The sequence below is a fragment of the Endocarpon pusillum genome (genome assembly GCF_000464535.1).
Source record: "Endocarpon pusillum Z07020 unplaced genomic scaffold scaffold1403, whole genome shotgun sequence".
In the NCBI taxonomy this organism is placed as follows: Eukaryota; Fungi; Ascomycota; class Eurotiomycetes; order Verrucariales; family Verrucariaceae; genus Endocarpon; species Endocarpon pusillum.
Window position 1 is genome coordinate 122,189 of NW_006916008.1, and position 25,613 is coordinate 147,801.

The 25,613-nt window shown below is 50.5% G+C and overlaps 6 protein-coding genes across 6 annotated transcripts; 4 read left to right on the top strand and 2 right to left on the bottom strand.

Moving 5' to 3' along the window:
• Positions 1-404: 404 nt before the first annotated feature.
• On the top strand, positions 405-12,942 carry EPUS_03389 (uncharacterized protein; the record flags this gene model as incomplete). The annotated part of the gene is made up of 3 exons (XM_007801947.1): positions 405-452; positions 515-12,797; positions 12,848-12,942. 3 exons carry the CDS (start codon positions 405-407, stop codon positions 12,940-12,942), a joined length of 12,426 nt encoding a protein of 4,141 aa, XP_007800138.1.
• Positions 12,943-13,610: 668 nt separating this feature from the next.
• Positions 13,611-14,612, top strand: EPUS_03390 (60S ribosomal protein L8-B; the record flags this gene model as incomplete). The annotated part of the gene is made up of 3 exons (XM_007801948.1): positions 13,611-13,688; positions 13,779-13,850; positions 13,902-14,612. The coding sequence occupies 3 exons, from the start codon at positions 13,611-13,613 to the stop codon at positions 14,610-14,612; spliced, it is 861 nt and encodes a 286-aa protein (XP_007800139.1).
• A 290-nt stretch (positions 14,613-14,902) lies between these two features.
• On the bottom strand, positions 14,903-17,869 carry EPUS_03391 (uncharacterized protein; the record flags this gene model as incomplete). Its single annotated transcript, XM_007801949.1, has 3 exons — positions 14,903-14,935; positions 15,043-15,349; positions 15,396-17,869. The coding sequence occupies 3 exons, from the start codon at positions 17,867-17,869 to the stop codon at positions 14,903-14,905; spliced, it is 2,814 nt and encodes a 937-aa protein (XP_007800140.1).
• An 811-nt stretch (positions 17,870-18,680) lies between these two features.
• Positions 18,681-20,120, top strand: EPUS_03392 (Nuclear distribution protein PAC1; the record flags this gene model as incomplete). Its single annotated transcript, XM_007801950.1, has 2 exons — positions 18,681-18,718; positions 18,773-20,120. The coding sequence occupies 2 exons, from the start codon at positions 18,681-18,683 to the stop codon at positions 20,118-20,120; spliced, it is 1,386 nt and encodes a 461-aa protein (XP_007800141.1).
• Positions 20,121-20,643: 523 nt separating this feature from the next.
• EPUS_03393 (uncharacterized protein) lies at positions 20,644-23,073 on the top strand (the record flags this gene model as incomplete). The annotated part of the gene is made up of 8 exons (XM_007801951.1): positions 20,644-20,787; positions 20,845-20,901; positions 20,956-21,215; positions 21,269-21,436; positions 21,733-21,779; positions 21,824-21,977; positions 22,030-22,121; positions 22,178-23,073. 8 exons carry the CDS (start codon positions 20,644-20,646, stop codon positions 23,071-23,073), a joined length of 1,818 nt encoding a protein of 605 aa, XP_007800142.1.
• Positions 23,074-23,555: 482 nt separating this feature from the next.
• Positions 23,556-25,517, bottom strand: EPUS_03394 (uncharacterized protein; the record flags this gene model as incomplete). Its single annotated transcript, XM_007801952.1, has 2 exons — positions 23,556-25,432; positions 25,490-25,517. 2 exons carry the CDS (start codon positions 25,515-25,517, stop codon positions 23,556-23,558), a joined length of 1,905 nt encoding a protein of 634 aa, XP_007800143.1.
• Between the last annotated feature and the right edge of the window lie 96 nt (positions 25,518-25,613).

The window sequence follows — 25,613 nt, forward strand, 5'->3', positions numbered from 1 at the left end:
ATCACTGACAATAGCTGATGAACTTGCAAAAGATGCAATACATTCACAAACATTTACCCGCATTAAAATAAGACTCAAGTATTACATCTACCTGTTACTGGCCAGAGACCACAACCCAAACGATAAACTCTCATCCGCTTCACCGCTGAGAACGATCTCACCTGTATTGGAATAATTCCAGAGCCTTCCGTGAGTTCGCAAGTCTAGTTCATTGTTTCTGTACATCATTAAGAAACTACCTCTTCAACAACGGGCAGCTGCTGTGTTGCTCCCAGCTCCCTATCTTTGACACTTAACCAAGACCTCATTACCATAACTAAACTTCTCACCTCGGCTCTCCTCTGACTTACAATCACAGGTATTCAGCCATCCCATGATCAAACCACACGCGACTTTCCTTCGTGATGGGGAAGATCAAGAAGGCGGCGAGTCCGAAGCATGAGGCTACCATCGTAAGCCATAACCACTCTCCAACGTATTGGATATATCATACTGACCCCTTTCACCTTTGAAGTCGCCCGCTTTATTAGATTTTGTTCAGAAAGCGGCCAGCGTCCCGTTGATCGAGCTACCCTCACATCTCGACTCATTCCCTAGGCGATGGGACTTCCCACGAGGCGATCTGTACCACTGGATAGTCCCTCTGAACCGCTTCGACGAGATCTTAGAGAATTTCATTGCACTCTACGGATTAGGAGCTGGGCCTCAAACCAAGAAATTCGGGAACACTCTGCTGCGCGAAGAAAACCAAGATGCTGAGGCTGAAGCAAGATTGAGAAAACTTAGGTTTAATGAAGATGGAGACAGGAGGCTGGTGGAGTCTGTTCTGGATTTCTCAAGGTTGCTACTGGAGAAATGCGGCAATCGAAGTCTCTACAACTCTGGAGAACGGCTTGATGCTCTTTTGAACACGACCTCCCTGTCCTTGCTGCACAGCACGCTGCGCTTAGCCTTGTGCCTCGCACAGAGATATCATGCTCGACACCGGTCTAGTCATTTCCACCCTGCGTCACTATCAGCCCACTATGGTCTTAACCTTGATCGTATTCAAAGTCTTGCGGCCCCAATCTCACAATCTTTGATGCCATCAAGAAAATCTGCACCTAGCTCTCCAGTGAAGAATTCAAAAGGCAGGGAGAAGCATGGTCAGCTCCAGGAGGCTCCAAATCCGAATGACCTTGCATCTCTTAGCAGGGCTCCATCACCTGCAAATGGAGAGGCTGCCTTGCAACGCTCAGATACAGCTTACCGTGGCAGAGATGGCTGGGAAGATTGGGCACGAATTCAGGTGCTCTTTCAGCCAGATGTATCGATGGAAACAAACGGAGGTGCAGCTACAAGAAGCACTGATCTAAGAGATCAGACCGACCAACCAGCGCCAGGTCCACATCGGAGACAGTCAACAAACCAAGGGTCAAAACTCAATCGAGTTACATTGTCTGATGACTCTCCCACTGGAGCCAGTCCATCCACATCAACTCAAGCCAACACAAACTCTCTCCCTCCTCAAAAATTTGAGCCCTCGCTATCAATGCTGTTATCTTCCCCCATCGAAGATATTCTCGAATCAGGCCTCTCCATTGTACCAAGGTCGTCCTACTATGAGCTTCTGCACAAGCTCCGAGTAGCTTACGCCCTTCTTGGGGCCGTCGAAAGTCGTCGAGAGCTTCTTGCCGTCCGCATTCTTGCGGTGTCAAATTTAGCTTACATATCCTCTGACTCTACCTTTCAACAACGATTCCTGACGCATGACCGAGAGCAGCCAAAACGGCAGCAGTTTGCGTATCAGTTAGCGGATTTGCTCCACTTAGGATCCAGAGAACCTGAAAATGTTCCACTGCACCTGCAGACTAGTGCGATCAATGGGCTTCGAGCGCTGACCAAGCAAAAAAGTGCCGCGCCTGATGTAACCGCTGCTCTCAATGTTAGTGCGAACCATGGCATACTGCTGTTCGTTGTTCAAAAGGCCCTGCAAGATGTCGTTGTCGACTCCGACATCTCAAACAATGCTGATGGCGATGAGGGGAGAGAGTCTTTGTTTTCTCTACTACACGCCATACTTCTCTCCAGTAGTCCTCCGAGTCGATCTGGTGAAGTCTTCGCATCTCCTCAATTGATCTCGTCGTACGTTCATCTCTTGACGTTGCGTACGCGGAAAGCCCAGAGGATCTATACTGAGGTCTTGCACTTCTTCGATGCGTTCTTTCACCATATCAAAGATGGCCTCGCTATTCTCTCAAACAACAAAGCCTTTGAAGCTGTCATCGACCTTTTAAATCATCAAGCCATAGATGCGCTAAACAGTGCCAAAAAAGGGACAGGCTTTCCAGCTGAATTCCGGACACCATCGATTGACTACCATGTGCCATACACACATCAACAAACCATTCGCTCCATCTTACCATTCATCCACGGCGTCATAACGCAGCAAGGAGCTCAAGCGGACAGGATACTGCGAAGTCTGATTGACTCTCAGGCCCTTTTGACAGCGTTTCGTGTGGTAGTCGAGAACGGCTCATTGTTTGGTGCTCATATATGGAGTGAAGTGGTTAAGGTGATGAGCACTTTTCTCAACAATGAACCTACAAGTTACACGATTATCGCAGAAGCAGGTCTGAGCAGAGGTTTCCTGGAGTCGATTGTCCTTCGTTCATTGAGGGGAGTGGATAAGCTCGAGCTGCCTGCTGTCCCTCAGGACAATCCACCTGATCCCCCAACGTCAGAAAGCGGTGCATCGAACAATCAGACGCATGTCCATGATAAGCTTCTCAAGGGCGATGCCGCAAGTGGGGATGTTTCTTGCATTCCTAAGAATAGCCCTCAAGGCATCCTCCCTGCGGCAGAAGTCATCGCCAATACATCCCAAGCATTTAGCGCTATTTGCCTTACTGCTGCCGGTTCGTATTTCTTCCGATCATCTGGTGCCTTGGAGAAATTCTTTGAGATATTCGAAAGTCCCGCCCACATAAAAGTCATGAAGGACTCAAGCTTTTTGCAGATTCTCGGCAACTCTTTTGATGAACTTGTCCGACACCATCCGACATTGAAGCCAGCAGTCATGAGCGCAGTCATTGTGATGGTAGCACGGATCCGATATCTGTGCAAATCGAAGGCGTGGGAAATCGGTGCTGGAGCAAAGCTATGGTCTGGGAGTACAGAAGGCAACCTCAAAGTAGCTGGCGGCAGCGATACACTTGTCAAAGAAGTCGTGTCTAGCTTTCAGAAGCCTGATAGCCCAGAGGACGAACCATTCTACATGCAGTTGCCCAACGGGAAAAGACTGCTGGCAGCAACAAATATCACAGGAACCCCCCCCGATCAGCCTGGAGCAAGCGATACCGACAAGGAGGGATTGACAGTTTCAGACTATCTCACCCCAGTTACATCATTTCTCGTTGGTCTTTTTGAGAACCCTTCTCTTTGTACCGCATTCATGGATGCTGGTGGAGTTGGACTCGTTCTCGACCTGGCCACACTCCAAAGTCTGCCGTTTGATATTTCTCCTTCGACGTATTGCTCAGGAGTATCCCATGAGCTTGCCCAAGTTGTCCACATGATGGCTGAGACAAAACCGCATCTTGTTCTTCCTCCTTTGCTTGATCGGATATTGACAACATCTCAAAACCTCGAACCATTCGCAGCTACAAAAGCTAGTGACTCAACATGTTATGTTGATCCGCTTGTTACCGTGTCTGATCACCCGGCTGAGGCTGCCCCAGGATCACTTCGTGAAGGCGGCACTACTTTTGCTAAGAACATGGTAGTACTGCAACTCTTGGTCAATATCTTGTCAGAAGTCTTCTCTTCCCCAATGTATCATGCGCGAAACCGAGAGCAGCCAGCGCCGTTTTCGCAGGTCAACCTGGCAGATATGTACGTTGATGTATGTCAGCGACTTGGTGGTCTGTCTGCCGCGTGCTACCGCGAAAGCAAAGCCTTGGAGAGAAGAGTACCACAACCATGGAAAGACGCTACCAAGCCGAACGAGCCTGCGCAACAGACTGAGGACGAGCACAGCGAGTCACATGAACCAGAGGATACAAGCGGATCTCCAAGACCTGGATCTGTCGTTCGCACGTCACATGGAATCAATGGGACAGAAGCTCCTATAACATCCCCAGGATTAGACTTGAAAGGGAACGAGCAGTCCGCCGCTTTTAAGAACCTGAAAGTTATCCGTCGTTTGTTGTCTCAGCTACCTCAGTCAATCACCCATTTTTTCAGTCAGCTTGGACATGGTCTCATTGGGAGAAAACGATTGGACGCGTATCAAAAAGAAGTTACTGTTATGGTTGGTAATTCAATCGCGGGCGCTCTTATCCATCAGCTCAACCCACCCTTTGCTAAGAATCTTACGTCTACGTCACCAGATAGCCTGTCTCCTGACCTGTGTTTCCCCTATTTTGTGGAGGTACTGAAGAGTTGCAGCAACGTCTTGTTCGACCTTAATACCACACCGGACCATGCACATTGCTTGACTGTAGTGGCTTTACCGTTCAAAGCTCAAGGAGGTATGACTGTGCTCAAGCGACTCGGCGAATGGTTCTATCAAGATCTCAAGTCCTGTCAAGTATCTTCGGATAATGTTGAGACCATGACGGCGAACAGAGGGCTCGAAAGCATTACATCAATATTGGGGCATCTTACCTCAGCCAAATGTATCGTGGAGTCTCCACAATCTAATGCCTTCAAGAGTTCGGACCGGTCAAAGCCACACCACTTCAACCCTGCACAATTCCTGCTTGAACTCCGGCTTGAAGCTCTTCCGTTTGTACGCACGATCTGGGACAGTCCTTATGCCGATCAGGCTTCAAAAGTGGTGCTAAAGAAGCTGATCGTAATCCTTCGCCACATACTAAGTGGGGATCAAGAGCACGAAGCCTACAAGAGCGGCGAAAAGTCTCCTATGGTCACCACACATCCCCCAAAAAGATTCGTACACAACGTAGAGAAACTCAATACCTTGGAAACCAAAGGGTACGAGGAAGGTCTTGCACGAGAAGCTCTTTTTAGGTGCAATAATCAAGCTACGGCAGCCGAGGAATATTGTAAGGCCTACGTTCAGAATCCCAGACTGAAGCGCCATCCTCTCCCTTCAACAGAAGTCGAGTCACCATTAGCAGAAGCCCCAAGATCATCTACCCCTGGGGAAAACTCCGCGCGTGCCAACCAAGTTAGTGGTAGCACCAATTCGGTGACGACTCCAACGAATGCCCTTGCAGATGTTGGTACTGGACAATCGCTTTGGGACCTCCTAAGTAATGTCTCACAGACAGAGCTTATGTCACCAGAATTAACTTCACCTCCAGATGCGCAACGGTCATCCGTTCAAGCCAACGTTACTGATGATGAGCATGAAAACCGTCAAATGCAGGGTATTGAGAACGATAGCATTGAGATTGGGCCAACTTTGAACGAGAATCCTCCCCCGCTACTCAGAGCGTCCAGTAACAAGGGCAAGGAGCCCGTTTCAGAGGCTGCCGCAGAACAAAATTCCCTGGTCACCATTGACATGATGGACCTGCAACGCGAGCAAATTCGAGCAGATCTTGTGGAACGTTGCCTGAACATTATCAATAGCCACTACGATGTGACCTGGGAATTATCAGAGTTGCTCAAAAGTGCCACGAAGAGACTTTCTGAACAAGGGGCCAGAGATTTTCGAGAAACGGCGTGTAATCTGCTTGTCACAAGCTTGGTTTCATTTCAGTCGGACATTGAGGCAGATGACTTGTCCGAAGCGACGCGCAAAAAAATCTCTGCTTACGCTCACTTTGTAGCACTGCTTATTCAAGACAAGCATATCTACCAGGAATGTCTTCCCCATCTTCAAGACTCCTTTGACAGCCTGCTCAGGTTTGTCCAGATTCCCAGCAATGAAACTAATAACGAAGCTTCGTTGCCGTGGATCGGGCAAGTTCTGCTTATCACAGAGCGAATGCTCTCTGATGATGCTGAGCCGCCGGAGATTTCTTGGAACATGCCAGCCAATGTTGACGGGCCACCTCCTGAAGAAGTCGTGCCTGCTAAAAAGACGATTGTCACCAAAGAGCAGAAGGTGCTTCTATTCGAGTCGCTTCTTGAGATCCTTCCTCGAGTAGGGAAAGACAAATCGCTGGCACTGTCCATCGCCAGAGTCCTCGTCATTCTGACAAGGGAGCGCCAGATAGCGGTGCAGCTTGGCGAGAAGCGCAATCTTCAACGCCTCTTCGTGATGATGAAGCAATTAGCCAATTTAGCCAGCGATCGTATCCACAGCTCAGTGATGCTGATCCTTCGCCATGTTATCGAAGATGATGAAACGCTCCGGCAAATCATGAGAAGCGAGATTGTTGCTAATTTTGATACGAGAAGCTCACGCCAGATAGACACTACGACATACGTGCGCAATTTGTATCACCTCGTGTTACGCTCGCCGGAGATTTTCGTTCAAGTCTCCAAAGAGAAGCTTAAGTTACAGCGTTTCGACACCAACCAGCGGCCACAGACTCTGGCATTAAAATCCACGGAGACCGTCTCGGACGGCCCCAGCGGGTCCACGTTGCAACAAGAACCATCGTCTGCGCCATCAGTACCAATTGATGCCGCCAGCGTGACGAAGGACAGTGTTGAAGCAGCCGTGTTGGACATGATCACCGAAGATGCAAAGGGTAGGGCCGCCGATGTCAAAGCCCCTGTTGTGGAACATCCAGACGGTGTTGTTCATTTCCTTTTGTCACAGCTCCTCATCTACAAAGATGTTGAGGACAAGGACATTGCTACCGCTTCCATAGACAGACCTGTCACTAGCCCGACCGATATGGCCAATGAAGTGGAAATGGGAGATGTCTCTTCCGTTTCAACTCCTCAACCTGATGCCCGCACGCCCGAGAAGGTGGACAAAGCCACATTCAACGGAGAAGATCATCCGATCTATATCTATCGCTGTTTCCTCCTGCAATGCCTAACAGAGCTTCTTCACTCATACAATCGTACCAAAATAGAATTTATCAATTTCTCACGCAAATCAGACCCTCTTGCGATGACACCATCGAAGCCACGTTCGGGCGTCTTGAACTACTTGCTGAATTCTCTCATTCCAGTGGACTCCAACGAGGTTGAAGAGCCAGTCGAATTTAAGAAGCGTAGCGTCACATCCGAGTGGGCTATGAAATTAATCATTGCCCTGTGTTCAAAGACAGGAGAACAAGGTCTGGTCATGGGCCGAGAACGCTACACTAACTACCCACGGGTTGAAGACAACGACAGCGAGCCAGATCTCACCTTTGTTCGAAAGTTCGTTCTGGAACATGGCCTCAAGGCATTCAAAGATGCCAACTCTTCGAACGAAGCCCTGCAAACGCGGTATGCCCGAATACTCTGTCTTGCAAATCTATTCCATCAATTGTTATCCAAGCCATCCGGAAGCGAAGGAGTAGCTGGCTCAAATAACACTTCCCACAAAACTCTTGCCAAGATGATGTTCGAGAAGAACTTCATCTCCATTCTCACCTCGTCCCTCGCTGACATCGATTTGACATTCCCGGGTGCAAAGCGTGTCGTGAAATACATCTTGAAGCCACTGAACGAGCTCACCAATACTGCAGTCCATTTAAGTCTGACTTCGTCAACCCCGGTTTCATCGGCCCTTGGACAGTCTGAAGAAGCCGATATTTCTTCTGCGTCTTCTGTCTCTGAAGTAGATGACGATAGAGAGGAGACCCCCGATCTCTTTCGTAACTCTGCACTTGGCATGCTGGAACCTAACCGCCAAGAAGAATCAAGCTCCGAGTCAGAACCAGAAGACGAGGACGATGAGATGTATGAGGGCGAATATGCCGATGATATGGAGTTTGAGGAGGACATGGCTCCCATTGGCGGCAACGATGGTGAGGTTGTTAGCGATGAGGACGTCGAAGACGAGAATGGTCCCGGCGGACCTATAGAAGGCCTTTCTGGTGACGTTCCAATGGACATCGAGCTAGTTATGGGTGACCCACACATGGACCTCGACACAGACGACGGTGAGGACGATGAAGACGACGGGAATGAGGACGAGGACGACGAAGGAGACGAGGACGACGGGGACGAAGATGATGAGGATGAAGGCGACTATTTAGTCGACGTTGAAGACGCCGCTGGGGAAGGCGAGCTCAACGCAGATGACGAAAATGACAGCCTTGCAGACGGTGAAGGCGAGTGGCAAAGTGATGATGATGAACATGCGGACGATGTAGACGAGGATGATTCCCAAGACGGACTGCAGGAGATTCTGGATCAGTCCTCGGCCGCAGGAGAAAATGTCAATAACGGCGATGTCGACCTGAATGAGCAAGGCCCACTCAACAATCTCCTTAATATCCTTGGCGAGGATGCTGGAGTACCACGTCCAGCACCTGCAGAGATTGGCGAAGTACTAGGTGAAGGGGAATTTGAGCATGTCATGCAAGACTTACAAGACGAGGAAGATGAAGATGACAACGACGATGAATTGAATGAGAATGAAGATGATCTCACCTACCAGACGTTCCATGAGATGCTGAACGACCCGGACACTCCCTGGCCGTGGGAAGAAGGTGCTGTTCCACCTTTCCAAAGAATGCACCATCATCCTCCACCGCATCATCATCATCACTTTCGAGCTGCTCCTGGACAATACTCAAGCTTTATGAGCCGACATATCACTGGTCATGGCCTACCAATACCAGGCATCCATCGATCACACCGCGTGGCCCCTCCTACACGCCCAGCTGATGACGGGACCAATCCTTTACTGCAACAGCCGGGCTCCTCCATACCTGCCGATGCCCACCAAATCCCGTCTCCAATGGATTTGGTGCATGGGTTCGGGCCTGGTTTTATGGGCTATCTACCTACTGGGCCTGGCTCTGGAATGGGAAGTGGAGGCATGCTTGATGCCATTATGGAAGCAATGCAACGCGGAGAAGGTAGCGTGGAGATAAATGATCCTAGTGGCCGTATTGACATTCGCGTGGATACAACGCCAGGGCGCTTCAACGACATGCTTGTCAGGCCCTCCTTCCCTTCCACACTATCACGAAACGCGCGACAAGATCCGCAGCGCACCGTGAACTTCAATCCATTATCCACTGTGTCTCGCTGGCAGGAAGAGGCAAGACTTCTCTTCGGCATGGGCTATGTAGAGAAAACCCAGCGAATTGTCAACGTTCTGCTCAGTGTTCTCGTGCCGCCTGCCATGGAAGAGGAAAAGGCTCGTCTCAGAAAGGCCGAAGAAGATCGCAAACGTGCAGAGGAACAACAGGCGGAACGAGAACGCCAAGAGCGCATAGAGAGAGAAGAAAGCGAAAGGAAGAAGAGGGAAGAAGAGGAGAAAGAAGCTGTAGCAAGAGCTCAGGAGGCTGCACAAGCGGCTTCTACAACAGCAGGAACAGGGGACCAAACACCGCCCGCACCGCTGACTGATGGTGCAGAGCCAATGCAAGACGTCCGCAACACAGAGACTCAAGACGAAAATCAGGCTTCCCGTGAGGCAGTATCCGAGCCGTCGACCGCCGCTGGTCCATCACAAACCCCTGCCCAACGCGTTTTCACATCGATCCGAGGGCGGCAGGTTGATATCACGAATTTGTCTATCGACGCTGAGTACCTTGAGGAGCTTCCCGAGGAGATACGGGAGGAGGTTATCATGCAGCAGTACGCTGAGCAACGCCATCAGGCAGAAGAGCAAGGTCAACCACCAACTGATATAAACCGCGAGTTTCTAGAGGCTCTACCTGAGGATATCCGAGAAGAGCTTCTCCGAGAAGAGGCAGCTGACCGGCGCAGACAGGAACGTGAAGCTGCTCGTCGAAGAGCTGCCGAATCTGGTGGGGCTCCTCGCGCAGAAGAAATGGATGCCGACAGCTTTATGGCCACGTTAGATCCTGCACTCCGGCGCTCGATATTGGCAGATCAGTCTGATGAGGTTCTCAGTGCGCTTGGCCCGGAATATGCCGCAGAGGCTCGTGCTATCATGAGCAGACAGATGCATCAGTTCGGTGCTCGAATGCCTGTAGGCCGAGACGCTCGAGAGGACCGCAGCGGCCGCGACCCCGTCTCAAGTCAACGGGAAACCCGGAAGCAAGTGGTGCAAATGGTGGATCGAGCAGGCGTTGCAACATTGATGAGACTAATGTTTATGCAACAGCAAGGATCAACGCGCAGTAATCTGCACACCATTTTGCACAATGTCTGCCAGCACCGGCAGACACGCGCAGAAGTCATCAGTCTGTTACTTTCGATTCTTCAGGATGGTTCTGCAGATGTGTCTGCGGTGGAAAAGAGCTTGGCCCATCTTTCGCTTCGTGCAAAGACTTCTTCCGTCCAGAAAGCGCCCCAACCACTCAAGCGCACAATGTCAACCCAGACCACGCAGGTCAATGCAACCGAGATGACACCATTGATGGTCGTCCAACAATGCCTGGCAGCGCTAGCTTCTCTGACCCAGTATGATGCACACGTTGCCTCCGTCTTTCTCCGAGAGCTCGAATCTTCTGCAAGTTACAAATCAAAGGGAAATCGCAAAGGTAAGGCCAAGGAGACACGCTCCAATAAATACGCAATCAATGCGCTCATCGGCCTCCTTGATCGAAAGTTGACTACTGAAAACTCAGCTTGCATGGAGAATCTGGCGAATCTGCTTGCCACAATCACCCAGCCTCTTACCTGGCTACTTAAGAAGGACAAGGACAATCACGACCCTTCAAATGTCGAGAACAAAGACGGGCCAGAAACCGTTGCCAGCGAAAATGCCGACGGTGCTCAGCAGGCATCAACGGCAGCTGAGGAATCTGCTCATGGCGCACTTGCCGAAAATCCATCCGTTGAAGACCAATCTGTCAGCGCTACGGACACTGCGATGGTTGATGCACCAGCTGCGTCAGCAGTAGAGACGTCCTTGCACGACGCTAGCGCGCAGCTTTCTGACAATGTGGTCACAGGTTCTGTTGTAGTAGCAGACCCATCAAAAGCTGCTGACGAGACTAAGAGCAAGAGGCCGTTTGATCCACCAGTGATCCCTGAACAGAATCTGCAGTTGATCGTTGGCGTACTGGCTGCACGTGAATGCAACGGCAAGACGTTCCGTGACACCGTGTCCACTATCAACAACCTCTCCTTGATTCCTGGAGCAAAGGATGTTTTTGGCAAAGAGTTGATCAACCAGTCACAGAAGCTCTCTCAGGCGATATTAGCGGATTTGGGTGATCTTCTGACGAAAATCGTGGACGCATCATCAGGGACTGACGTGCAAGGCATTGCCACAGCGAAGTTCTCGCCGGCGAGTGCCGATCAAGCAAAGCTGTTGCGTATACTCACGGCCCTAGACTACCTGTTCGATTCGAAGAGGCCAGAGAATTCCGACGAAGGAACCCTGCAGACGCAAGATGTACTCACCTCTCTCTATGAGAGTTCAACTTTCGGTCCACTTTGGATCAAGCTAAGCGAATGTCTAAGTGCCATCCATAAGAAAGAGGGTATGCTCAGCGTAGCTACAGTCTTGCTGCCGCTGATTGAGTCTCTCATGGTCGTGTGCAAGAATACATCGTTGAAAAATGCACCTCCATCGAAGAGAGTGCGAGAACGATCAGTGGCAAGTCCAGGTCCGGAGTCTGGTATGGAAGGGGTCTTCTTCAATTTCACTACAGAGCATCGCAAGATATTGAATGAACTTGTCCGACAGAATTCGAAGCTCATGAACGGAAGTTTCTCCTTGCTCGCTAAGAACCCAAAGGTGTTGGAGTTCGACAACAAGCGCACCTATTTCACAAGACAAATACATTCTAGGAGCCGCGAAGCCAGACATCCCCAGCCACCATTGCAGCTACACGTGCGTAGAGACCAATGTTTCCTGGATTCATTCAAAGCGTTGTACTTCAACAGTGCCGATGAGATGAAGTATGGCAAGCTCAGCATCCGCTTCAACGGTGAAGAGGGCGTCGATGCAGGTGGTGTTACCAGAGAGTGGTTCCAAGTTCTTGCTCGGGGCATGTTCAATCCGAACTACGCCTTGTTTATCCCTGTTGCTTCAGACCGGACAACCTTCCACCCTAACCGGTTGAGTGGTGTCAATGCCGAGCACCTGTTGTTCTTCAAGTTCATCGGACGCATTATCGGCAAGGCTCTTTACGAGAGTCGTGTGTTGGATTGTCATTTTAGCCGAGCCGTGTACAAGAAGATACTGGGCAAGACCGTTTCCATCAAAGACATGGAAACGCTTGATCTAGATTACTACAAGTCGCTGGTGTGGATGCTGGAGAACGACATTACAGACATCATTACGGAAACGTTTTCTATTGAGTCAGACGACTTTGGTGAATCCCAGATCATTGATCTCATCGAGGATGGACGAAACATCCCTGTCACTGAAGAAAACAAACAAGAGTACGTCCAGCTCCTGGTGGAGTATCGCTTGACGGGTTCTGTGCAGGAGCAGCTAGAGAACTTCCTCAAGGGCTTCCACGATATCATCCCGGCCGAACTTGTGTCGATTTTCACAGAGCAAGAGCTTGAACTTCTCATATCCGGTTTGCCAGATATCGACGTGGATGACTGGAAGGCAAATACCGAGTATCACAATTACAGTGCATCGAGCCCACAAATTCAATGGTTCTGGCGAGCTGTGCGCAGCTTCGATAAGGAAGAACAGGCTAAGCTTCTGCAATTTGTCACTGGCACCAGCAAGGTCCCGTTGAACGGCTTCAAGGAGTTGGAGGGTATGAATGGGTTTTCTCGCTTCAACATCCACAAAGACTACGGCAACAAGGATCGGTTGCCCAGCAGTCATACATGTTTCAATCGTAAGTCAATTGCCCCAGCCTTCTGAGTCTTGCACTAACACATGCCACAGAGTTGGATCTTCCAGAATACGAGAATTACGAGACCTTGCGGCAGAGACTTCTCACGGCGATGCTTCAGGGCAGCGAGTACTTCGGCTTTGCATGATCGGTGTTCTAGCATGCTACTCCTCATAATTCGCACGGCTTACTGCGTACTCCCATGAGGATATGCTTTCGTGGTAATTGTTGTCAACATCTGCGGGCACTCTTTCTCTTCAGTGCTTCAACAAGCAATCGTTCTTCATGTACACATATTCATGGGTCTTTACAACCGGGTAGTTCTAGCCACGCGTCATCATCAACGGCGGGTAAGGATGTGCAGATCCAAACCTGACCATTGCTTATGCGTTGCTTAGCCATTCATAATAGGTACAAATCGAGACTCGAGGACCACCAATATTGTTGTACTGGCATGTGAATGAGTTTGGTATCGCCGTCTATTGGCATTCAACCATTGCTGTAAAGCGTACACCGTCTAAATTCTGGTATGGCTACTTGGTTGGAGGCGTGCAGTGTAGCTCACCACACCTCACACCTTAGCTCCTATTACGGATTAGGGCTAGGGCTCAGCTTGAAATTGCCAAGCCACTGGCACCCTACACATTTTACCGTGCCGCAAAGGACAATCACCACCACCACCACCACCATCACCAAATCTTACTTCCCATTCCAGCCGCCGTTTGTAATTCGTCATGGTAAGAATGAACACCCTCTACTCCTCCTTCAACAGCGACCATGTTCCGCGACAGTTGCCGCCAAGAAGTATCATGCAATATGGCTGAATTCCACCAAAAGATCTGTGCTCTTAACCGAGTGCTGCTGATGGTGATGACTGGCTTGAGTCATGAGCGTGTAGCAACGCTCATGTTCTCTTTAGAGATGAAGAAGATCTCAATTCTTGGTGACCAAGATTGATTCGCTGATCTTCTTTCTCAATGATAGCCTCCTAAGGGAAAGAAACCGGCCGCAGCGCCGTTCCCGCAATCTAAAGCGGGAAGCAAGAAACCTGCTAAGGTCTGTCTTTATATTGCAAGGTTTACTTGCAATCTCAGCTGACTCTGGCAGAATCCTCTCCTCGAGAGACGTCCTCGCAACTTTGGTATCGGTCAAGACATCCAGCCAAAACGGAATCTCTCGCGCATGGTCAAGTGGCCCGAATATGTTCGCCTTCAACGTCAGAAGAAGATCCTCAATCTTCGTCTCAAAGTCCCACCCGCTATTGCCCAGTTCCAAAACACCTTAGACCGAAACACCGCCGCCCAGACCTTCAAGCTCCTAAATAAATACCGACCAGAATCCAAGGCGGAGAAGAAAGAACGTCTCCATAAAGAAGCGACAGCAGTCGAGGAAGGCAAGAAGAAGGAGGACGTCAGCAAGAAGCCATACGCCGTCAAGTACGGTCTCAACCACGTGGTGGGTCTGGTCGAGAACAAAAAGGCCGCTCTCGTCCTCATCCCGAACGATGTCGACCCGATCGAGCTTGTCGTCTTCCTGCCCGCTCTTTGCCGAAAGATGGGTGTGCCATACGCAATCATCAAGGGCAAGGCCAGGCTCGGCACCGTCGTCCACAAGAAGACTGCTGCTGTTCTGGCATTGACGGAGGTGCGATCAGAAGACAAGTCAGAGCTGTCGAAGCTGGTGTCTGCCATCAAGGACGGATACAGCGACAAGTACGAAGAGAGCAAGAGGCATTGGGGTGGTGGCATTATGGGAGCGAAGGCCGTGGCGAAGCAAGAGAAGAAGAGGAAAGCCCTTGAGAGTGCCATCAAGATCTAGAGACTTGGAAGTGTCTGCCATTCTCATCTCTGTTAGCGCTTCATTACTGCGGAAGTGATATTAGTTCCCGCGAGACCAACAAGAAGCCAATATGATGAAGACAAGAGTTGGGTTGTCTCCTTCCAATGTACACTGATTGACCCGTCATATCGTGTAAGACCAGGGACTATACACTACACAACGTCGGCTTTCAATCCGCTTGTCTCCTGTAAACTGCCATTTCACAAATCAAAAGCTATCAAGAAGGAAAAGCCACGCGCTCTTCACCAACGCCCAAATCCAGATACACCTCAATGCTGCGGTCGAGAAAGCCCTTGCCGTGCCTGATTCCCCAGCGTTAGCATAACATCCTATAAACATATTTCATTCTGGATAAAAGGGACAACGACAACGTGAAAAAAAAGGAGTTACTGAATAGGGTACAGCATACCTTCATCTGCTCAATCCTCGCCTTCAACTGACTCGTCACCTCCGCCGCTCTCCTCCAGTTCTCCGCCGGCTCGGCCGGACTCCGATCCCGACTCCCATTCACACTTGCGCTGGCAGCAGTCGTTGTCGTTGCCGTCGAAGAAGTCACTCCATTCAGGGCAGCAGCAGCCACGGTAGCCCTGTGCGGACTCGTAGCGCCACTGTTCCCATTCGCACCCCCATAAGAAGCGGCGGTGGGACTCATCTTCCTCCTCGAGTTAAACAATCCCGGCGCAGTGTTGGCGTCACCCGCATTCTCCTTCTCCTCGCTGGGGCTGTTGAGCTCGAACCTGTCCCGGTAACTGGGTGGTCGACTGTTGTTGGTGCTGCTTGGCGGCGCTGCCGGTGCGACTGAGGACGGAGGTGCCTGGTCTCGCACCATTCACGGTGCTGGATGAGTTGGTATTGGTGTCGGTGTAGATGCCCCCATTGTTAATTTCATCCGGCGGTAAAGGTGATGTGGGCGTGATGGCTGATGTGTCGCGCTGCTGATGTCTTCCGAGACTCTCCCGTCCTAACCTCGACATCTCCCTCTTCTGCCGTTCGATGTCCTTTTTCGCGCTCTCGATCTCGCTTCTCAGCACGTCGCATTCTCCCCTGGCGCGCACTAGTTGGGTCTCTTTGGCTTTGATTTGCAGCACGTCGCGGGTGTGGTCTTCAATGAGTTGGGCGTTTTGGTTTTGAAGCTCCGAGATCTCGGTGTAGAGTTTGCTGTTGGAGGAGCGGAGGGATTCGTTAAGAGAGGCGAGACGCTCATTTTCGGCGCGGAGAGTTTCGAGTTCGGCTTTTTCGGCGGCGGAGAGGCTAGCAGAGGACGGGGGTGGGGTGGGCGCGGGTTCTGCGTGCGATGTGGCGGGAGTGGGTTTGTTGAGGGGTCGGCCAGCGAGGCCGCCTCGGCCTGGTGCGAATCTGGCAGGAGAGGGAATGGGTGTTTCAATGTCTTCGGTGTTGATGGGAGGGGAGATGACGCGTCTTTGTGGTGAGGCTGCACCACTTGCTGGCTTTTTGAGAGCATTGAGCTTGGATCCTGCCGGAGCCGAAAGGCCAGAGCCAGGTCTTGACAGACCGGGTTTTGCTAATGACCTGGCAGTAGGTTGTGGCTTTAGAGGGGTACACTCTTCCTCCTGAGCTGGAGCTGTATTGATGGGTGCAGGCTTCTTCACGCCTGCCGGCTTCTTTCCTCCCGCTGTGACTTTCTTGCCCAACGCTGATGTGCCAGCAGTCTTGGCAGGGGGTGCGATTGGCTTTGGCCGCTCCTTTGCTTTGACCACTGCAGCATCGAAGTACTCCTTGATTTTGGCCTTCCGTATGTCATCCAGTCCGTCGAGGTAAGGACCCATAGCTCGCTCGCCCAAGATCTTCATCAGGGTTCCTAGTATTTCAGCTCCCCCAGATCTCATCACCTCGGTCGACTCTGTCAAGAGCTTTATGGCTGCATCGGCGGTCTGCTTGACTTCTGCTTTGGTCGGTACATCTCGTGTATTCCTGAGGCATCGAGTCAGGAATTTGACGGTTTCGAGTTTGACTTGTGGATTCTTGTGTGTCAGAAAGCTGATCATTTCTTCTAAACAGTCTGACAAGGATGTTGAGGCGAAGACTGCATCGAGTGCTGTGCCGAGTGCATCTGCGATTGCTTGCTTCTTCTCCTTGCATCTTTCAAGCATTGGTGACATGACATTAGATCGATATTTCGCGAATCCTTTTCTGAGGCCCGAAGCAAGCTTTTCGACGCAGTTTGCGGCTACTCCTACTACGGCGACATTTGCGTCTTTCAGTATGATCTTTGCTAAACCACCCACGATCTCGTGAAAGGGGCCATCTTTTATCCGTGGCACGTTCAGGACGATGAGTAGCGCGTCAAGAGCGTCCTTCCGTTCCTTCCATTTCGATGAAGCTAAGTTCTCGTGCAGGTCCTTCGCTATTTTGGGGAAGACATCCACAGGTTCTGCAAGGTCTAAAGTCTCAACTTCGACAGGGTCTTCAGCCTCCACGTCCTCTGCTCCTTCAGGACTGGCGTTTTGATCTTCGTTGTCTCCTGCTACCGCTGCTGCGGCCTGTTGCGCTCGCGTCAATCGTTCCTGTTTGGGTGGGGGCTCTTCCTTGATCTTCTCGAATAGCTTTTCCAAGTCTTGTTGTTGCACTGGCTTCAGGTCATTCCAGAAAACGACTTTTATTGCTTCCTTCAGCCACCTATAAAGTTCCGCCGTCAGATTTGTGGCCTCAGCTCTGACGTTCTTATCTGCATGGCCGAAGACTTTAGGTAGTGTTTTCAGCACAGGCTTTGGATCAAGGATTCTGCAGCCAAAATTGTGAAACATAATGGTGATTGTAGATAATGTCGCCGCAATGACTTTGGGCTGCTTGTGGGAGAGGGCAGGCAGGAGCTCCTCGACGACGAAATCAGGCTTGTCATTCTCCACGTATAGCAGTATCGCTTCCTGTGCAGCAGCTTTGGCTGCCGGTCTTGTTGACGCAAGGCCTTTCTCTCGTATTGGTTCAATGGCTGTGCTCCTAGTTCTTGATGCAGCGTTCGGTCCTGCATACTTCAGAAAGGCGCAAAGTGCCGTTAAGCCCTCCTGCTGCGCAGCAACATTCGAATCACCTGCTGCATCTTTCCACAACCCCGAATCCTGCAAGAATGGTTTGAATACAGGATCTGACTCGTCAGGAGTCTGCTTAAATTCTTTGGCCGCAGCTTCGTAACCTTCCTTTCTAACCTTCCAGTTCTTATGCGTGAAGCGATCGGGAAGTGGCAGCTGCGAAAAGTCTTCCTGCGCAGCCTCTGCCATGTCTTTGGAGAAGAGACGTCTTAAAGAGGCAAAAGGCCTTGTTTGCTTGTGTGGAGAAAGTCGTCGTCTAGTAAATGGAGTATCTGTAAACATCAGTCAGTTGCCAACGTTCTAGGTGCCAGCCACCATCGCAAGCATGCTTGAGAAGAGACTTCTATTGTATCAATGCAGAGCCGGGAACCGTACCTTGACAACGCTGTTATGCTGTGTAGTGTGTAGGAGCGACAATGGATCTATACGCATGAGCACCTTCTTTACTGGTAAACAACGGATTCGGGTAGTCGCAATGATTGAGAAATATGCAAAACACGTCAAGCGCAAACATGAGTAGAAATCAATGAATCTGTAAGAAGTTACGTCTGGCTCCCATGGTCGCGGGTTCAACTACTGTACGCGATTATTTCATGCAGGGTCGCTGTGGTGACGGGGTCAGGATACAATATGTAATGACGAATTACTCTTCCATGGAGTGTCAATGAACTCTCTATGGATGCAAGATCTAGCAAGTCTTTTATCTTTGTCAGCAGGGGAGAGACACTTTCAATGTCTTGTAGATGCTTCTATAAAGTCCCATCGCACTTCTCCACTTCTGATATTGTTTCCTTCTGCCTCAAACTCCCACTGCCCTTTCAATTGAGCATCCGTTGTAACGATCATAAGGTTGACCGCCTACCCTTGGATCTGCAGTACGCACCGTCTCTGGGAATAACGCGCCCATTGTCGCATCACCCTTCTCAATCATCAGTGCCCTCGAGGGTTAAACGGATGTGAGGTGGGAAGGGGCGTGGATGTAAGTGGGAAAAGGGATAATATGAGCCAGATCCTTACAAACAGGCAGGCCGAAGAGCTGTGAGGATTCTAATTCAGACAGTTGTCTACACGAGCACGTCTGACTCTCTTTAGGCACAAATCCATCGTCGCATATCTTGCTTCCGTTGGCCTTTCAAATAGCGCAGCTTCCTTGAAGGAAGAGTCAAACCTCGGACCGCAGTTTGACGAAGCCACGGCGAAGAAGTACGAAGGACTCTTGGAAAAGAAATGGACTTCGGTGGTGAGGTTGCAGAAGAAAATCATGGACCTGGAGGCCAGAAACACTGCTCTACAACACGAGATAGATACCGCCACGCCCCTCTCTTCGAATCGAAAGGTCGATCCGGCCACGTGGCTGCCTCGGTCTCCAGCAAGGCATACATTGCAGGGACATCGTCTTCCTGTGACCGCGGTCGCATTCCATCCAATTTACTCATCACTGGCTTCGGCATCAGAAGACACTACGATCAAGATTTGGGATTGGGAGTTAGGTGAACTAGAGAGGACTGTCAAAGGTCATACGAAGCCAGTCCTTGATGTTGACTTTGGCGGGCCTCGGGGAGGTACGTTACTTGCTAGCTGCAGCAGCGATCTTACCATCAAACTCTGGGATCCAAGTGATGAGTACAAGAATATTCGCACGCTCCCGGGTCATGATCACTCGATCTCATCTCTTCGATTTATACCATCAGGCGCTGCTGGTAGCCCACTATCCGGCAATTTACTTGTTTCTGCCTCACGAGATAAAACCTTGCGCATCTGGGATGTTACCACTGGCTATTGCCTGAAAACCTTGAAAGGTCACACGGATTGGGTTCGTGCAGTCACACCCTCTATCGATGGACGGTGGCTTCTTACTGCCGGTAATGATCAGGTTCCTCGACTCTGGGATGCCAGCTCCGGTGAAGCGAAGACAACCTTTCTGGGTCACGAACACGTTATTGAGTGCGTCGCCTTTGCTCCGGGCACATCCTATCACCATCTGGCAGCTATCGCAGGGTATAAAAAGCCACCTCCAGCCAGCAGTAGTGGGGAGTTTCTCGCAACCGGCAGCAGAGACAAGATTATCAAGATCTGGGACAACCGAGGTACATTGGTCAAGAACCTGATAGGCCATGACAATTGGATCCGTGGGCTTGTCTTCCACCCAACCGGCAAATATCTACTTTCGGTATCCGATGACAAGACGATCCGTTGCTGGGATCTATCGCAAGAGTGCAAGTGTGTCAAGACAGTCGATGATAGTCATGGTCATTTTGTGAGCAGTATCCGATGGGCACCTGATGTTCCAGTCCAGGCACATACGAATGGAGAGACCAATGGCCTTGTCAATGGCCTCGTGAATGGAAATGTGAAAAAGAAAGATGACAGCATTGGGAAGATTAGGTGCGTCATCGCAACTGGAAGCGTGGATTTAAATGTGCGTATCTTCGCCGGCTGAAAAGGGGCAGACGATGGAGGTGGCCAGTGGGGCTTTGGTATGGCCCGTGGCAGACATGCCCAAAGGTTGGATGAATTTGAAATTTTACTGGCAGCGTACGAGCGACATGATAGCATTGGCATTGCAGGCGTCGAAGAGGAAGTTAGTGCGCACGCTTTGTGTCGTTCCCAATTTACAGGACAGTATACCCTCGCCACTACTACTCTGTGAATTATCCAAGTTCTTCAGTCTCAACCACTTTGACCTTACATGTTACTAGCACAGTTTGTGTAGCATTGTGGTACATATGAAGGATGTGCTTCAGCGCTGCACTCCGAGTCTCAGAGACTCATAAATCTTGGCAAGCCCTATTGGCGCCTTCCCATTTCAGCACTAGTGCATCCACACATTTCGACCAACACTGAATTTCAGCACCAAGCTGCGGTATCGTAACCACCTGAAATAAACAACATCTTGACACTCTGATCACGGCTGTTGTTGATCAAGACGTGCCCTGTCTTGAACAGCCACATTTGACGTCAAGATGAAGCTCAACATCTCGTACCCTGCCAATGGGTCTCAAAAATTGATTGAGGTCGAGGATGACCGCAAATTGCGCGTCTTCATGGACAAGCGAATGGGCAATGAAGTTTCAGCGGATAGCCTGGGTGATGAGTGGAAGGGCTACGTGAGGAATCACTGATGAATACCACGGTCGAGCTTCGGGCTGATGCAGATTCAACAGATCGTTCGCATTACTGGAGGCAACGACAAGCAAGGCTTTCCGATGAAGCAGGGTGTTGTATGGCAGACCAGAACAGGACCTCGCTATCCAGGTTACTGATTACAAATCTAGATGCTGCCCACTCGTGTCAAGCTCCTCCTCTCCGATGGTCATTCCTGCTACCGCCCTCGTCGAACTGGTGAACGCAGGCGAAAATCAGTCCGTGGTTGCATTGTGGGCCAGGACTTATCTGTTCTTGCTCTTTCGATCGTAAAACAAGGCGAAGGTGATATTCCAGGCTTGACGGACGTGGTGAACCCCAAGCGTCTTGGTCCAAAGCGCGCCACGAAGATCCGCAGATTCTTTGGTCTTGACAAGAAGGATGATGTTCGGTTAGTGACAACAACCCCGGTGCGTGTACTGAAGACTAATATCTCTCGCGTAGAAAATTCGTAATCCGAAGAGAAGTCCAACCCAAAGGCGAAGGCAAGAAGCCATACACCAAAGCCCCAAAGATTCAACGACTTGTCACCCCTCAGCGAATACAGCACAAGCGTCACAGAATTGCCTTGAAGCGGAGAAGAGCAGAGGCTCAAAAAGACGCGGCGACCGAGTATGCTCAATTGTTGGCTAAGCGAGTTCACGAGGAGAGGGAGAAGAGGACAGAAATGAGGAAGAGGCGTGCCTCGTCAATGAGAACTTAGAGTGCATGTCATCCCATCTGCATTCGGAGGGCGGTACAAGGTCTCAGTGGTTGGACGAATGGTAGAGATGAAGGTCAGCTGGACACGTGGAGCAAGTCAATTGTGACCCAGGCAATGCATTGAGCCTGCTGTGGTACATCACAACCATGCCTCTAGATATCAAGCTCACGGATTTTGTAAACCGTCCTGATCTCCCCTAATTCAGTCTTCTAGCCATTCCCAACCAGCGTCTACTGCTCTTTTGCGCTCTTGGTACGTTCTGGTAGCCGTGAAATTTTCTTCTGCTTTCCCCACAGTGGGGGCGCTGACCACCATGGTTGCTTATGACTCCCTTCACGATGAAGGGACTTCGATTGGGGGCCCGACAAAGCAGTCCGCAATGGCGACAAATTCAATCAAGTTGCTTACCGGCAACAGTCATCCACAGTTGGCAAAGGCAGTGGCAGATCGGTTTGTCGCATCCTCCGTAACCTCGAGCGAGCACTTACACTTGAACTCACAGACTGGGCATCGAGCTCACCAAGATCATGGTTCTACAGTACTCGAATCAAGAGACCAGTGTGACAATAGGCGAATCTGTGCGCGACGAAGATGGTACCAACTGCCTTTACCTCAACCGTACCCTATCTAACCTCAGTCGCAATCTCCAGTGTTTATCCTCCAATCCACCCGCCCCAACGACATCAACGACGGCCTAATGGAACTCCTAATCATGATCAACGCCTGCAAAACCGCCTCCGCCCGCCGCATCACCGCCATCCTTCCCAACTTCCCCTACGCACGGCAAGACAAAAAGGACAAGTCGCGCGCCCCCATCACCGCGAAGCTGATGGCCAACATGCTACAAACCGCCGGCTGCAACCACATTATCACCATGGATCTACACGCCTCGCAGATCCAGGGGTTTTTCAACGTGCCGGTTGATAATCTGTATGCGGAGCCTTCGGCTGTGAAGTGGATACGGGAGAATTTGATTCATGTTAGCGAAGGTGGTGCGGCTGGGACAAGAGGGCGTGAGGATAGAAACAAGGAGAATCATCTCGGTAGGAACGATTGCGTGATCGTTAGTCCAGATGCTGGAGGTGCGAAGAGAGCGACGAGTATGGCGGATCGTCTGGATCTGCCCTTCGCTCTGATCCACAAGGAGAGGCAACGACCCAACGAAGTGTCAAGGATGACGCTGGTCGGTGACGTGAAGGATAGAACCGCCATTCTCGTCGACGACATGGCAGACACGTGCGGCACGTTGGCGAAAGCCGCGGATACGCTGGTCAAACACGGCGCGAAGGATGTGGTTGCACTGGTTACGCATGGGATCTTGTCTGGAAAGGCGGTGCAGGTCCTCAAGGAGAGCTGTCTCAGCAAGCTGGTGATTACGAATACGGTGCCGGTCTCGGAAGAGAAATTGGATGCCCTGAGGGTGCCGGATGGGGAAAAGGGTTGCAGGGTTGAGACTATCGATATTAGTCCTGTGCTGGCGGAAGCATGTCGGAGGACACACAATGGGGAGAGCGTGAGTTTCCTGTTCAGTCACACTGTGGTTTGATCGGTGGGTGTAATACAATCTCAGTGCCCTTGTGCAAGGAGTATGTATGACTCGCATTTGCATAACCAGGGCGTTCGGTAAAAGGCCAACTTGACAGCCACGCTTCACGTTCGTGCATATGAGCAATGAATGTGGAGGTTGTTACAATAGACTTTTAATTCATTCTATCTGGCAAGCTCACTAAGTCGAACAGTATCTGGGAGTAATCTAAAGCAACGACTCTGAGGAGCAGAATTCGAGTTTTTAAAATACCAGGATCCAAGAAGGCATGATCTAAAGACGACTCTGTCAGGCTCACTTGCAGATGACTCTCCTGCTGGTTTACCATCAGTACCCAGTAACGTTAAAATGGCGGTAAGCCACCGATTAGAATCAATCAGACTTAGACACAACTTCAGTTCGAGAGGTCTCATTCCACTATTGAGCGATGGCTTAATAGACTACTCCATTCATACTCGTGGTGTAAATCGTCGAAGATGATATCACACATTTTGGCACAGTGATCGTAGGATTTCGACTATGGAAAGCTGAGCTTCGACTGACAACTCCACTAGATCGAAGCTTATTTCTTCGTCCCCTGCTGGCTCCCTGTGCGTCACAAGTTGTGGGAAAAAGCACAATTCAAGAGCTTCTCGAAGCCGGTTGCCACCTGCAAACGCCACTTGATCCAAGATGGCTCCAGCTGTTGTCCGCTCCTTGAGAGCAGTCTGCCGTTGGAGAAGGTCAAGTCGTTTCTCATAATTGATCTGACTCTCACTTTTCCCTGTGGTGGATGGTGGATCCGAAGGCTGAGATTGATCTCCTATGCTGCGCAAAATGTCTTCGAGGCTGCTCCAGAGAGATATCTCGAGGAGAACACATCCTAAAGAGTGGAGGTCATATTCTTTGCGAAAAAGGTTGTCTGATCTCTGATTAAAGTCTCGCATTGCGGGATGCCAGTAAAGGGCTTGCTTGACATCAAATGGCACTGTTTCCGTCTCTTCGAGTGAATTTCTCGAGAACTCATACCCGGCCACGTAAGGCCCCAGGCTGGTGCCCTTCTGCCAGCTCGTCTGCTCGGCGTTGATGAATAAAATAGCATCTGCGCAGATACCCTTGTGAAGCCAGCCCGCAGTGTGCATCTGTAAAGCGGTCTCCGCGACTGCCAGAGACATTGCAATGCGCTCTGTTAGACTCGGCTTGCGAGGGAGCTTCAACACGGATCGCAGCGAGAGTGGCGTGGGTGGCGTGGGTGGCGTGGGCGCAACGTCCTGCTTGGGAACGTTCAACAGATCGACGATCTCGAAGACATAGGCATACCTATTATCCTGTCCAGGCATATTCCGTTCAAGAAAGCCAAGGCATTTGAGTGAATTAAAGCCGTTATTTGAGGAGGTGCCCATTAGAAGCGCAAGCTCCATTATCCTCCTTTTAATCTTCTGGTCGGTCTTCTTGTCCACGCGTTTCCATTCCAGCAACACATATGAATGCACAGTTCGCTTAGATGATGAAGTCTTGTACTCGGCGACTTCCCGCTTACCGTCTTCGCCGACTGGCTGGAACTTTGAAAGATTCTCATATTTCACTTTGGTAAGCTTGGGTCTCTCTGCTTGCGCACTGGAGCCTTCGTCAAACCTCCTGTCTACACCGAGAATAAGTCTGGTTTGTTTAACTTGGCTCACCGCTTCAAGAGCCGCTGTATCTGCAACAGCGTCTTCATGCAAAAAGGCTTGAATGGTTTCCACTTCTGACCCGTCTGTGCTACGAGAGATCAGGTCTCTTAGAAGAGCTGCCATTCCATTCTTGATGACAAGTTGGTGCGCATCATCCAGGAGCTCCTGTAAAGCATTATTAAAGTATGTAATGTCCGCAAGTAGTCTGCGGGTTTTGTCCTGGTCGAATTCTGACCACTTCAGTTTGCTGAATGTGCTTGCCTTCTGCTGGATAATCTGCGCACGACTTTTCCGCATACCTGGACTCGCATATGCCCATGACCTACCAAGCAGGCTGCTATTCTTACGTCCTGGAAAAGACTTAGAGGATGAGCTGTCTGGCACAGCCGAAGCTCCGCCTTCGGTAACGGCCTCTTCAAAGACGTCAAGATTATATTTCTCTTTCAGTCTTTTTGCATCCGTGAGGTCACTGTGCAAGTGGCTAAGCAGCTCATGCACCAGATTCCAATTTAGCTTTGTATTTTCCGGGCTGTTATCGCATAAACCAGCTCTTTCACCCCAGCGCAGGAGGCGGAACTGTTCCCATTCCAGCATGAGACTGAGGCGCTCAACGCTCTGTCCCATTTGACGTGCCTCAGAGATGATCGAGATGCCTTTAACACAGCCATGGAAAAGGGTGATACACAACGAGGTGACACCGGCAATTCCTGTGACAACATCATTAGAGTGTTCGAGGGCAGCTGCACGGGCTACATATCACTTACCGGCGGCAATATCAAATCCGGTTGCCATTTCGGGCCGAAGGGGCCGGTCCGTGGTGTGTTGCGTTCAGCCACCTGCTCTCCGGAAGTCACTCATCGACAACATTGGTTTGAGGATCTTGGGCGT